This window comes from Merops nubicus, unplaced genomic scaffold, assembly GCF_000691845.1.
Source record: "Merops nubicus isolate BGI_N331 unplaced genomic scaffold, ASM69184v1 scaffold252, whole genome shotgun sequence".
Taxonomy (NCBI): domain Eukaryota; kingdom Metazoa; phylum Chordata; class Aves; order Coraciiformes; family Meropidae; genus Merops; species Merops nubicus.
In genome coordinates this window covers 1-14,269 of record NW_008591314.1, presented here as the reverse complement: position 1 = coordinate 14,269, position 14,269 = coordinate 1, and the positions used below count along the sequence as shown (strand labels likewise).

The following is a 14,269-nucleotide window of genomic DNA, read 5'->3' as shown; positions in this document are numbered from 1 at the left end:
GTGCATATCCCAAGGCACCCAAGTTAGCTGTGATAATAGCCAATGAGGCTATTATCTGGCCAAATAACATCAATTCCACCGATGAAATGGGGTGTTATGACTAGCAGGGTCATGTTTGGCCTTGCTTAAAGTTGTTTAGACATAAATTTTAGGGCATGTCTAGCTAGTACCTTGGGTAGACATTTGTAACACAGCTTCACTGAGAGATATAGTGGAGAATGATGGTTATTCCCATTCTTATCTTGTCTGCTAGAACAAATACATCTATATTGTGCCTTGAAAAGGTTTCCAGGCACATATATCTATTATGACTCATTCTACTTGCTGAATTGGGGAGTAATTTTTTTACCCTTAAAAAGATAGTCAAGAAATAGGTGTTTGTGTGTGTAGCTGTGAAGGAGAAAACAGATAGAAGCCTTGATCCTGCTTTTGTGTATACTGGCTTAAAATGCTTGTTTCCTAGTAACTTTGTCTGCAGGGCCAGAGTTAGGCTTAAATTATAGTGTAGCTATGATTTAATTTTGTAGTATGGGTGTATCAGGCACTTCCAGCTATGGGAATGTTTCTACATGGAGGCAAGTGGTCATCTTGGCTTTGTTCTTTTGAGAGAGAAGTATGAGTCTATCACAGTTTGTAATCTTATCAGTATTCCTTGTGAGATTTAGGATCTTTTTCTTATGTCTTTGTGAAATACTTGCCAGAAATATATATATATACCTCTAACAAACTTGCTCAGCCTTCTGTGTTTTGAACTTTAGATAAACTACTGGGTGAATTTCATGTGTATGCTTTTGAAGCTAGATAAATTCAAAATTTTGCACCTCAAAAATTCCAGAAATTTCAAGACCTTTTTTTGAGGGCCCTCAAGTGAGTTCAATATCCAGACAAACTTGTTGAGACACAGTATTGCAAGCAGGCTTTACGTGACCTTTTAAGAAAATTAATTGTCCTTCAGCATTTGACTCTTGCAAATGACAAAAGTGGAAGCAAATGAGCTTTCCTTAAGCTGTAGATCATACATGTGGAATGTGATGTGCTCAGCATTATTCATAAAGACATTAAAAGGAGGGTTTGTGTAATATAGTCCCTCTGTGAAGTTAACTGTGAAGACAGCCAACTCCACAAACCATAATTTTCCTATTAATTCAGGACCCACTATTATGACCTCCAAAATCAGTTTAGCTGGTCAGAAACTCTGAGCACTGTTTGTCACACAGAACAAATTGATCTGGGGACTACCACTTCAATATTTGTGATAACTTTGAAGTATCACAGGCAACAAATATGCTTTTCCCTTGGACCCCTCTGTAGATTTCAAAAGTAATAAGGACCTAATGTGAGAGAGAGGTTGTGTGGGAGGTAGCCCAAACATGTGGCATGAACTACCAGTGTAGTTAATTTTGACCCTAGCTTGCATGGTGCCCAGAGAACTTTGAACCCCTAGGAAGCCTTTATATCAAGCAAAGTGAGTAGAAATGGCAATGGTTTTGTTTGTTTTCTCCTATTTTAGACTGAAAACCCAATGTAATTTAATCCCAAAGCCATTCTACCGACCTCAAGGTTGAGGCATGGAAAGGTCAAATGACTTCCCCTGGTCAGACAGGATGCATGTGGCATAGCCACAAATAGAATCCAAAGTGCTGGTCCCCTGTCACAGCTGTAAGGCCATTCTTAGTGCATAAAAAGCTGTTCTGTTTTAAAGCCATCCAAGCATTTGCCCAAGCTGTCATTATGGCTCAACTCTGTGAAACACTGTAATGGTGGCAGAGGAAATGAACTCTAGGGTGGTTGTAGTAAAAAGCTACATGTATGTCAATTGAACTCTGATTCTGTAGTTCCCTGCTGAAATTCAGAGAAAGACAGTTCTTGGACCACATGGTGAAGTCTCTTCCCAGTGTTTCTGGGATGTTGTATTTTAGAAATAGTTCCTAATGATCTGTAGTTCTTGGCAATTCTGTTTTCTGTCTCCAGACCCAAAAGATGTTAGCACCAAGTGCCAGCCTGCAGTATTCCTATGAAGTCATTTAGTAATTAACTTTTCCTTTACAGATGGGGACAGGAAATGAAACCTCCTAGTCAGACATTCTGAAACCTATTTGTTTAAAATTAAGCAGCTATATTCATAATTAAGCAACGGAATTAAGGAGGCTCAGTTTTTAGAGCTGCTTTTGCCCTCAGCAAACAAGAACAGACTCCAGTCAAACAACTGCTGAGTGTACACTTTACACAGGCTGTTTACTATTTAAAAAAAAAATAATAAAATATTCAGGATGGAGTCTAAACTTGGTTGTATTCTTCCATATGCAATACAACACTGCTCTGTAACCTGTGGCTGCCTCTAAGTCCTATCGCCAGGCCCCTAACCACACTTTCCTGTTTATTGAAAAATACTTCCCTTGCTCTGGCTCCTTTTTTCAGCCCCAGACCAGCAGGGACTGAGCCAGTGAACTGCACAAAACCTCCCTTACCCTTTCTAGCAGCTGGCCTGAAAGCCAAGCAGAAATGGCAGGCAAAAAGTCTTGTTTTCTCTACTGAGCCTCTGTTTGCAGAAAGGTTGATGTGTGTCTTTCCAGACAGGAAATTAGGCTGTTTGTCAAAGATCATACAGGAGATCAGTGACAGAATAAGGAACAGAATTAGATTTCTTCACTTTGAAGACCTAGACTTGAACTGCAAGAGAGTTCTGACTCTGAAAGTTTATTAATAAAGAACAAACTCCTGTGTTGGAGATTGTGTGTTTCAAGAACACAAAGAAATGTCCCTGCTTGGGGATGGTCAATGGTTATCACAGAAGAAAAAGATCTGGGTCCTTATTAATGTAAACCAGTATAGCCCCACCAACAACCCCATACTGCTTATCTTTTTTCAGCATGAGTCCTGATATAGAAGTACTTAATTTGTGTGGATGTCAGAGGGAAAAGTTTCTGGTCTTTCAGATGTAATTGTCATCCTTTGCTGAGCCCTTCCCACAGAGTCTGTTTTCAGCATCTGTGCACCAGGAGCAGTGGAACTGATGTTCCTCCTGCCTTTTTGCCCCCACTGCTTTGAAAGACTAGGAGATAGGAATAAGGAAAAATATAAGGTTGGAAAAATAACTGCATACTAAAGGTGTGCTCTTTCCATGGAGGATTTTTGAACTACAGGAGGCTTGGTAAATATGTGGTATTATTCTCCTGCTATGCATCATCTTTGAAATTCTAAATGTAGAATTAACATTGTTGGGCAGTAGGCAAGTGTTTGCTATTGTGATTATGGCTTTTTAGCACCATTGGGGGGAAAAAAAGGTTTAGGAGAAAATGTTTGAATCCAACTATTGTTGTATTGTGCTAGCTCTTGAGAAACTTAAAAGCAAAGTCACTAAGTGCCTGTAATACAGGATGCTAATCAGCAAGAGTCTGAAAAATTGGATTTTTCTGTTTGTTTAATTGCATAAATTCGTTTTGAAGTTATAGTTCTGTAGATAGGCAAAGACTCTTTAAAAATCCAATTTATAACCTAACTGTCTTCTGAAGCTGTCCAAGTGTAATGTTGTTCCAGATGTTAGTGGCACTGCTCCTTGTTTATGCTATTGCTCAGCAGCTGTTAAGCTATTTGAAAAAATTACTCAGATGGGTGGTACTGGTATTTGATGCAGAATCTACCCCTGAGGGGTGTGTAATTATATAAATGCAGCCTAATAAGTATCATTTTATCAGGATTGCAAACCAAATAACATTCCTTCAGCCTGATGCAAATTACAAAGGCCAAATGTTATCATAGCCTCTTGACAGAACAAGCTGGATTGACTCCTATTACATATTTTTTTTAATCAAGAGATATAAAATTACACATTTTTTCCCCCCCCTTGCCTCTCCATCCATGAATGACAAATCTAATCCTGTTGATACAAGTGGACGTTTGTAGCTTCACTTACGTGAGTAATCCTTTCAAAATAAGCAAACTACTTTTTTGGAGGAAAGGTATGTACCTGAATACAAGCTTACAGATGTGGTTCTGCAGGCAGTGTACTCTGGAGACCCCTCTCCTGGTGTCCTCAGCGTGCTCTAATTGATGGAATTACAGGAATGCAGAGCTGGGTTCCAGAAGGAATGGCTGAATTTCAGTTTCTGAATGGAGCTAGCACTCAGAAGTGTACCAGTGAGCTCATCCATAGTAATGGGCTGGTTGTGTCCTGCTCTGTTTGTAGTGCAGCAAAGTCCAGCCAGACAATATAGCTTTAAATGATAGCAGGATTTAGCAGAATATTTGCTTTGACCATAGCAGATATTTTTGTCAGGCTGTGGCCATCTGTGTTGTGCTACAGTTTTCTCTGTGCTGTGGAATGAACACACAACTTTTGAGAACTTTTTTTCCATTCAACCTCTTTTTGCTATCTGTATTCCTATTAATGTCTTTTTTTCCTGTGTTTTTCTTCTGGTTTATATTTTCCTTCTCTCTCTCTTGTCTCTCCCTCCCACACTCTTCCTTTAGAATTTTAGAAGAAAATTCCTATGTGAAAAATTATATTCTAGTTTTAAGTCCCAGAAGTTTTTGCAACAGAAGAAAACCGAGACTGTCATTCTGTCTTGAAAACATGTCTCTTTTTATCTATAGCTCTTACAATGTGTCTTATTCTCCTGGAAAGCTTTATTTTCTTTCATCTATTACCTGTTTCTCAGGTTTCCTCTCACCAGTGGAAGACAACCACAATTGTATGTATTGTCTCTGAAATATGTTCTATATGTTTCCTGTTCTACATCCTTTGCTGCATTAAGGAAATCTGATACACTGAACATGTCTGAAAATCAGCATTCCTTGATACAAAGATAGATATATGATAGAGAGGAATAAACTCATGAACTTTCAGTTGCTGGAGAAAAGAGTCTATGATTATCTTGGCTATAATTTGAGGGGGTGTGTGTGCATGGTAATTTTACAAAAAAATGGCTTCCTGGCAATTTAATTGCACTTTTTTTGCATACATGGATGTCTGGTGCTCCTCTGATTTCTAGCAGATAAAATCCATAAAACTTGCCTCAAATAGGAACAGATTAGTAAAATATGAAACCTGACTAGAAAGAACACAAAAGTCACCCTTCAGTGAAGCTTTGTGTCTGGTCTCCAGGAAATTTATCAGTGATATTGTGCTCAGTGTTCTCTGTCACGAAATAAATGCAAGGAAAACAATACCTGAAGATTTTAATGCCTGTGACCAAAATAATCCACAAGCTTTATGTTAGCAGCTGACAGCTACAAAGTGATATAATATGTGAAACTGAGTCAATGTGTTGCAGGTTTTTTTATGACAAAGAACTTCAGGGCAGTGCTGTAAACCATTCCTCCAGTGACTATTCCATTGGTTTTCTTCCCCAGAAAGCGACTGTCCAACATGACGTTTGAAGATTTTGAGAATTACTCTTATTTCTACGACCTGCCTGAGGAAGAGGAGTCCCCCCAGTCCTCTCTCAGCATCGCCCATATGATTTCCCTCTCCTTCTACAGCGTGGCATTTCTGCTGGGAGTGCCAGGCAATGCCATTGTCATCTGGTTCATGGGCTTTAAGTGGGACAAATCTGTTTCCACGCTCTGGTTCCTCAACCTGGCCATCGCAGACTTCATTTTTGTTCTGTTCCTGCCCCTCTACATAACCTACGTGGCAATGGGCTTCCACTGGCCTTTTGGGAAGTGGCTCTGCAAAATGAACTCGTTCATTGCCTTGCTCAACATGTTTGCCAGTGTTTTCTTCCTGACCTTCATCAGCCTCGACCGCTACATCCGCCTCGTGCACCCCGTCTTCTCCTGCAAGCACCGCACCCTCAGGAACACCCTCATCCTCAGTGGGATCATCTGGATGGCAGCTGCCATCATTGGGGGGCCTGCCCTGTACTTCAGAGACACAGCTACAATTCTCAACAATGTCACCATTTGCTACAACAACTTCCACATGCATGACAGGGAGCTGATTTTGCTGACACATCACATCCTCATTTGGGTGAGGCTCGCCTTCGGTTACCTCTTTCCTCTCATCACCATGGTCATTTGCTACTCCTTGCTGATTGTCAAAGTGAAGAGGAGAACTGTACTGACTTCCAGCAGGCTTTTCTGGACCATCATTGCTGTAGTTGTAGCTTTTTTTGTTTGCTGGACACCATACCACATATTCAGCATTGTGGAGCTGTCTGCTCACCAGAATGACTACTTACATGACTTACTGCAGGATGGCATTCCCCTTTCCACTGGCCTCGGTTTCATCAACAGCTGCCTCAATCCAATCCTCTATGTTCTCATTAGCAAAAGGTTCCAGGCCCAGGTGAAGACAACAGTCTCTGAGGTGCTCAAATTGGCGCTGTGGGAGGTGAGCCGCTCGGGCACCGTCAGCGAGCAGCTGTGGAGCTCAGACAGTGCCCACACGCCTGTGCACCACTGTGAGACTGCTCAGTGACTGCTCTGCTCACCAGAACAGCTGACAGGAGGTTCTGGAGGTGTTGACTTCACGTCTGCCAGTCAGATGTGCACCTTTGCATATAGAGTTTTATGTAAACAGCTGGCTTAGTTGCACTAGCTGCTTTCCTTGAGAGGTTTTCAAAGGACACGTCGTTTGGGTGTGGTGTGCTTGCAGTGCACACACAGCCTGGACTGAAAGCTGTCAGCTTAAGTGGAATTGCTCTAATTGAGTTTTTAATCAGGAATGTTGTAATCCTGCTGCTTTGTTGTGGTTCCATACCTCATTCATATCAAAAGAGCACATAAAGTATTCTTCCTTGACATCACTGATAACACTCCTGATCAAGGCATTCTCATCCAAGAGGTCATGGCCATACATCCATGGGTCATGAGTCTCCCAGTTGTCCAGTGTTGCCTGAAGTAGGAATCACCCTGCTAAGCAAAGCTGTCCATGGCCCCACTCTGCAGCTGGAGAAGAATCCCAAGACAGAGAACACTGAATCACTGCTTTCTCCTGTCAAAGAAGAATAGGGAAATAAATTCTGTTTTCTCCCAGTGTTCTTTATCTTATACTAAGAACTAAGACAGGAGATTCTGTGTTTTCTAGTCACTTGTTCTTGTGCTTTTAGCGCCAGCTGGGTGCAAAGTTCAGAGCAGATGTTTCATGTAGGTGAAAATGTTTCTTACAGAAGTGAGATTAAAGGCCCCTGTCACACGTGTCTAGTCACTTGTTCTTGTGCTTTTAGCGCCAGCTGGGTGCAAAGTTCAGAGCAGATGTTTCATGTAAGTGTGAAGCTCATTAGAAATGTGCAAAGAATTAGTGAAAATGTTTCTTACAGGAGTGAGATTAAAGGCCCCTGACACACGTGTTCTTTTTCTGTGTTGAAACTTTCAGGCTCAAAGAGGTTTTCAACTGAGTTGCCCTTTATTGCTCTGTCAAACAAAGATAAAGAAATAACATCATAACATTTTGTTTGCCTTAATGCCAATCTCCAAAAAACGGGCAGGGTGAACTCAACGATATCCTGTTACAGGTTTGTAGCCAAATTTGGAGTTCTTTGCCAAATGAAAGGCAAGACAGTATATCCAGGAAATGGAGTCCACTCCCCTAAGAAAGATGAAGCAGTCCCAGTTATGCTGTATTCTGTTCCAGCTTGTTGCTTGCTGTAGAATCACACATGCACCAATGCAAATACACATGGCAAGAGGAGTGGACCAATTTCTGATGCAATACCACTGAATGAAAAAGTTGAATGTGGGATAAAAGTCCACTAAAAGTAAAAGCATAAAGCTTTGGGTAAATTTGAACTGTTTTTTTTCCTTGTTATTGGCCTAGGTATATAGAATATATACTATGAACTGCCTTTCAGATGATTTCTTAGTTTCTGTGGCCTGCCAACACTTCTAAGGAGCGTTTATACTGTAATTGAGGCCTTATATGTAAATATATTTGCTATTACAGAATATATATGTGCATGCATGAGCACATCCAGTATTGGTAGCTGTACAAATAGAAGCAGACTGTGTCCTGCAACTGTTTCTTTGGGCTCTGGTTTCAGAGCCTGGGGTAGTCAGGCAGGATCAGTGGCAGTTCAGTGTATTTCATTTTGGGCTGAAAGCTGGTAGGCAGCACTCTTTCTTGGAGTCAGTTGGTGCCTGGTACATAGTGACTCATCCTCCTTTGGCACGATGCTGCTGAACGTGCCCAAATCCAACACATTGCAGTTTTTCTTCCCACATTCCCTGGCATCCTTCTAAGAATGATGTATTAGTGTTACTCTGACTGTACTTCGAGTGAAGTAATAAACTTTTGTTGCTTCCAAAGACCATGTTCCTTTGCTTTTCTCAGCAGCAGCTGTCTATTCTTAGACCAGCTCTTTCCCAGAGATTTTTGGAAGATGAAAGCAAGCCCTGACCCTTCCTACTGCAGGAGTTAAGACAATAAAGAGATGGATTTTCAAATGGGGGAAGACAAGTATGCTGTCTTGCTTAAGTTATCAGAAAGCCTCCCCTGAAAGCAGGCAACAGAGATACAGAACAGAAAAAGGCCAAAGTCAGCCCTGGTCTTTGGAATTAAGTGGATTATTAATTTTGCAATGTAATTCCTACCTCATTCACACCAAGATCTGTTACAGAATTATCTCCAAAACATTTCTGCAGGAGTAGTGGAAGATACCTAAACCAACAATGTTCTAAGTTTGTTTCCAAAGAGTGTCCAAAACAATACCAGCAGTTCTACACTACTTGGATTGAGGAATGCTCCTTCAACCCACCACAATGGGAGGTGTCAGATGAAGGCCATCATCTTACCATGCTGAAAGATATTATAGAAAAACACTTCAAAAGAAATAGCTCTCTGATCAGTCATTCATTGAAGAATAATAGCCATTGACACACTTCCTCACAGGTCCTGGTTACTTTGAGCTGCTTCTTGAACAGTCAGCACTTCTGAAAGTTATGGAGATTAATTTGTAATACTTTTGCTGAAACTGTCTTCCCAGTATTCCTGTGTATCACATTTAAGTTATGGAACTTTATGCAGATCTTTCTGTTAAGGGGCACACTTGAAGAGTCTTTTACTCTAAGATACTGATTTTTCAGAGGCACAATGACAGAGTTATACCCTGAAACACTACACAAAACCCCCTGACGTAGATACATGTGGGTTCTGTGGAATTCACTTCCCTGCATGTCTATTTTTGAACTGGGGAGACTGCTCCCCAGCTTTTTTTTTGTTTGTTTCCATACAGAAAGTTTCTTTCTAATGTTGGGGGGTGGATGCCAAAAGGAGTGCCAGCAACTGAAGAGTTTACACCTACATCCTTTAGAACAAATGAAGCACATAGAAGTCCAGTCTGGCAGGTCAGATGGATGGATCATAGCACTGTATCTTAGCAAAGTCACAGTTTATAAACCAAACTATTTTATACAGTTTATAAATCTATTTCATCCACTTAGAACTTTAATTTCAAGGTTAAGAAAAGCATTTAAAGGTAAGAAGCACATTGGAACAGGAGGTCAAAAACAGTGGTGAAGGATAATTACATTTTTGTGGTATAATTATTTTTTTTTTCTGATGTGACATTTGTCAATTTCTTTAACAGCACCATGCCAGAATTGGTAGGACTAAGCTACATGATTTACCAAAGTGACAGCTAGAGAACTGCCACAACAGAACTGTGCATTAATCACACACAGGATGAATCTGGTCCATCAGGAATTTATGGAAGGTGGGAACTTTTAATTCTTTTATCATGCATTAAACATCTGGCAGGAAGTTTTTTTTTTTTTTTCCTGAGACAAATTATCAAAAAAAGCTCTTACATCATCTGAAACTGCCAGACTTTTAAAGAGAAACAGGACCTGCTGCATCAGATAACCACACAGATTCTCTGTGGGAAAAAAAAAAAAGAGAACAAAAAGTTATTTTAGCTGCTGATGTCAGGCTTCAGCCCTGAACATCTTCATCTTAGTGACCAACGTGGCACATAAAAGGCTTCCATTTCATGGCCACAAAAAAATCCTCTATCTCAGTCCACCAGGCAGCCTAGAAACATTAATTTGTCTGGAAGCTTCACAGCTTTGACAGCTTTTACATTTGTATCATTTCTATGGGTGGTTTTTGGAAAGCAGTTTGGACAGGTTCTTGAATCTTTAAAAAGAGCTGGAGCCAAGTAAACATCTCAAAACTGCTATTAATTATGCTACTTTATCTTTGCATTTTAGTTGAGCACCTCTTCTTTGTTGTTTTTAGCCTGGAGCATGCTTCAAGTTTACAAAGCAATTATCCATTGCCTTTAGCTGTGGCCTGCAGTGCTCCCCCCAGTGCAGCCATGCTGCCCAGGTAAGCCCCACCTGCCCAAACTGGGGGAGGCACAGGGCACAGGCACCTTGGAATACAAACACAGGAGCTTTCACCAACACCCTTATTTCCTGTACTAATTAAGAAGCCATGGAAAAAGTGTGAAACTCGAAGTAATTTGACTGCAAACTCCCTCTGTGAAGCAGTTTCAGCTCTCAGCAAAGCCACAGTGTATTTGGTTAGTCACCACTTATGCAAAAAATTTTCACTCCTCTTTATGAAGCTGCTTGCACCTTGCTTCTCCCTTGAAGCCATCCCTCCCTCCAGAGGAATTATTGATATTTACAAACATGCAACTTCCCTCAAAAACAAACCAAAGATCATTTCAGATTTTTAAAGCCGTTTAAATGTTTCATCTGGATTGATGGTAAATTCTCCATTTCCTCTCCTCATGCTCTTGGGTCCTACACTGGGGTGCTGGAGCATCCTTGAAGAGCACTTTTAGCTCCTACTTTACCCAATCAACCAGATTTTACATTTATGAGTGGGATTACACCATGATTTTGAATTAATAACCACAGACACAGCCCAATTTTTGCTATTACATTTATTCTAGATATATCAAGACTCAAATCTTATTGAAAGCAGCTACATCCATTGATTGTACATAATCTTCAAAAGCTGTTATTCTCTCTTCCAGCATATCTGTGCCAACTTTATCATCTTCAACAACACACTGGATCTGAAGCTTTTTGATGCCATAGCCAACAGGTACTAGCTTGGCTGAAGGAACAAAGAAAGAAACAAGCATTTAGTACTCCTGGATTGGTGGAATCTCTTAAAACCCCAGATTCAAGACTGACTGACCCAAGCAGCTTGCAGTTTCATGATTCCAACACAGGTTTTAAAAGCTTAGTCTGGCTGCTGCACCAATACACTTTTCTGACTGTGTCAGGATACTGAAGTACTGCAGGGCTTTAATTCCCACACTGTTAGCTACCCACATTATCACAGGTCAGTGAACAGTGACCACAAGTCTGCCTGTTCATACATTATCTCAGAGACCACACTGCTTCCCTCTCCCTGCTTTGAGGTGTTCTACTTACAAGACCCCCAGACCAAGCCATCTATCTGAATGCTCCGGACACACTCCTCCAGCTTGGCCATGTCCGTCTCGTCATCCCAAGGCTTCACATCAAGCAAGAGTGATGATTTGGCAATAACAGCTGGTTCTGGGGAACAAAATCACCATTAAATGCTGGGAAATTTTCAAAAAACTCATGAATATGCTACAAGTAGGTCTGCAAGAACAGCCTGTCCTATTTAATCAACAAGCACATCCTTACATAGCTGTGCTGGGCCTCTTGTATCAACACATTTCAGAAGTGTAAGCTGTGTGTACCCCAGCGTTCAAGATGGAGATACATGTGTTCTTGAGAGAGTCTAAGGAGACAGAGGAAGGAGCTAACATGTTTGTTACATAGGAAGTCCTTTTCAGAGGATCTGAGAAGGAGCTTGATGCTGTGCAACAATTTATCTTCCACAGAGGGAATACTGCAACTGCTACAGTTCTGAACAGTTCCAGGCCAGTAGCTGTGGAGGGACTTGCATATTGCAGCCTCTTCTCCAAAACAAAGATCCTTGAGTTGCCTCCATTTATACAGAGCACTCAGCCTCTGGGTAGGACAAACAAGGGGGTATTAAACAGGATAAAAGACAAGTTCTTGGTAGACATACTTTTGGACTTCTTTGATTCGTACTGGGCCAGCCGTTCTTCCCTCAGTTTCTTTGCCTCTTCACTTTCCTGAAGGAGAAACCTGAGGTTACAAAGAAGCACCAAACCCCCACAACCTTTAAAGTGTTACCAAACTGACTGGTACCAACTCAGGCAAAAACAAAGCATCACTACTGTCAGCCGAAAGATGGTGATGTTGTTTTACTCATCATGTAACCAGCCAAAGTAGATGGCTCACCCCCATTGCAAGCCATTCCTGAATTTCTACCCTCCAAACTTTGATGCTCTGCAAAGACAGCTGCATTTGAGAACTGCAAGCAGGTTCTGGTATCAAGGTCACAAATCGAAGCTGCATCCCTGGGTATTTATAAAAATCCCCAAATATAACACAAAAGAGTCACATGTACCTCCTCATCATCAGACCCAAACAGATCAATGTCATCATCATCTTTGCTGTCGGTGGCAGCACCTGTGGTGTCCTCAACATCAGCAGGACCATATTTCCCCAGAGCCTTCTTTACTCCTGGCAGGCTGAAAGAAAACAGAGCTATCAGGAACATACTCAAATGTCAATACCAAGACTGCCCCTTTGATAGTGAACCTGCAAGTGCACAGTGAAAATGCTGTGCTAAAAAAACCCCAACTAGTTCCATTAGCTGAAAACAATCTCCCCAAAGACAATCTCTAACACTTCTGACACTGAGACTAGATCCCACATTCAAAGAGTGTTCATCTAAGCCAACATGATCCTGTCCAACACTGCTGCTCCACCTACATACACAGCTAGAAAAAGCTTTCTTAGGGGAATAATCTATCTGCATTATAGTCTGTGTAGGAAGAGTGACCAACCTCTTGCTCATACTTCCCTAAAAATATTTACAGTTTGTTTAAGAACTACTAGTGACAGAAAACACAATGATGCAAAATAACTGATCCCTGTGATTCAAAAGTGTCAGTGAATGCTTTACTCTTGACAGCCAGCTCTCAACAGCACGTGAGGGAGCAGAACCCCCAAAATTAGTTCTCCTATAGCCCATGTAGCTCCACAGTCTTAGAGTAAGCTAGCAGCTCTACTGCTACTGTGAACTGCTGTTAACAGGAGCCAGGAAATTAGATTTCAGGAACAGAGTGGATTTTGTGAAGGAATTTTATTATCTCAGCCCCCTTTAGCACTCCAAGAGCTTTGGAAACAGACTGGTGACTGAGCCACCTAATTTTGCCAGAGGTCCCTCTGAACAGGACTGAGGCCCACAGGAAAGGCAGTGTAGCAGTACTGACACTACCTATGCTGTACCTTTGTAGGGAGGCCTGCAGTCTCCATGGATGGCAATACAGCACTTTTCAAGAACACTAAAATCACTAAAAAAGAAAAAAGATAAGATAGCATTTCATATTTCCCCTTCTTTACATCTGCTTCTGCATTGCAAATCACTGACTTTATCTCCCAGGACTAAAGACCTGAATGAACCACTTTCCTTATTTAGCCTCTACATACTGTATTTTCACCTTTAAAGAGGCCTGTAATGCTTTCTAATCCACTTTGGTGCTGCCTTTACAGGGTCATTACTGCTAAGGAATTTCCAGCTTTCAGCATAGTTATCTGTGTAAATGCCAGTAACTAAATTCAAGCTTTTCTTATAAACTTCGGTAGAAATATCATCAACTAAACACAGAGGGAATTCGGTTACTTAGATACTAAGTGAGAAATGTCCTATAGAAGAGGCCTGCTCTGTTTTGAAAGCTCTCCTTGTTCCAACGGCACCCCAAAAAGCCACATGGTACCAGTGAAAACCACTGTGTAGTTCAAACACCAAAAAATACTCAGTAGAGCAGCTCACGCGTATACTCCACTCTCCCATTTAACCATACCTTGCTTTTTGCTTTTCGTACGACTTAATGTGATTGTACCACCGAAGCGCATGACACAACTCCGCAGGAGGTGGGGAAGCGACGGCTTCGAAGACTACTATATCAGCCTGGGAAGGGACGTACCTGCGTGTAGTTCAAACACCAAAAAATACTCAGTAGAGCAGCTCACGCGTATACTCCACTCTCCCATTTAACCATACCTTGCTTTTTGCTTTTCGTACGACTTAATGTGATTGTACCACCGAAGCGCATGACACAACTCCGCAGGAGGTGGGGAAGCGACGGCTTCGAAGACTACTATATCAGCCGGGGAAGGGACGTACCTGCGCAAAACAAGCCGCAGTTAGCTCCTTTTCTCAGTGTTTAGCAGCGCCCGCCAGGCTACTGCTGGGCCCCGCGGCTGTTGAGACGCACGCGTGGCGCAGGCCCGGCCCCCGCCC

The 14,269-nt window shown here is 41.6% G+C and overlaps 2 protein-coding genes across 2 annotated transcripts; one reads left to right on the top strand and one right to left on the bottom strand.

Annotated features, from left to right (window-relative positions):
- The first annotated feature begins 5,368 nt into the window (after positions 1 to 5,368).
- On the top strand, positions 5,369 to 6,421 carry GPR1 (G protein-coupled receptor 1). The gene has a single exon (XM_008950201.1). It carries the CDS (start codon positions 5,369 to 5,371, stop codon positions 6,419 to 6,421), a length of 1,053 nt encoding a protein of 350 aa, XP_008948449.1.
- Positions 6,422 to 10,817: 4,396 nt separating this feature from the next.
- EEF1B2 (eukaryotic translation elongation factor 1 beta 2) lies at positions 10,818 to 14,152 on the bottom strand (the record flags this gene model as incomplete). Its single annotated transcript, XM_008950202.1, has 6 exons — positions 10,818 to 11,008; positions 11,332 to 11,457; positions 11,963 to 12,029; positions 12,368 to 12,491; positions 13,830 to 13,961; positions 14,030 to 14,152. Coding segments are annotated over 6 exons (727 nt in total), but the record flags the coding sequence as incomplete, so codon positions are not given.
- Positions 14,153 to 14,269: the final 117 nt, after the last annotated feature.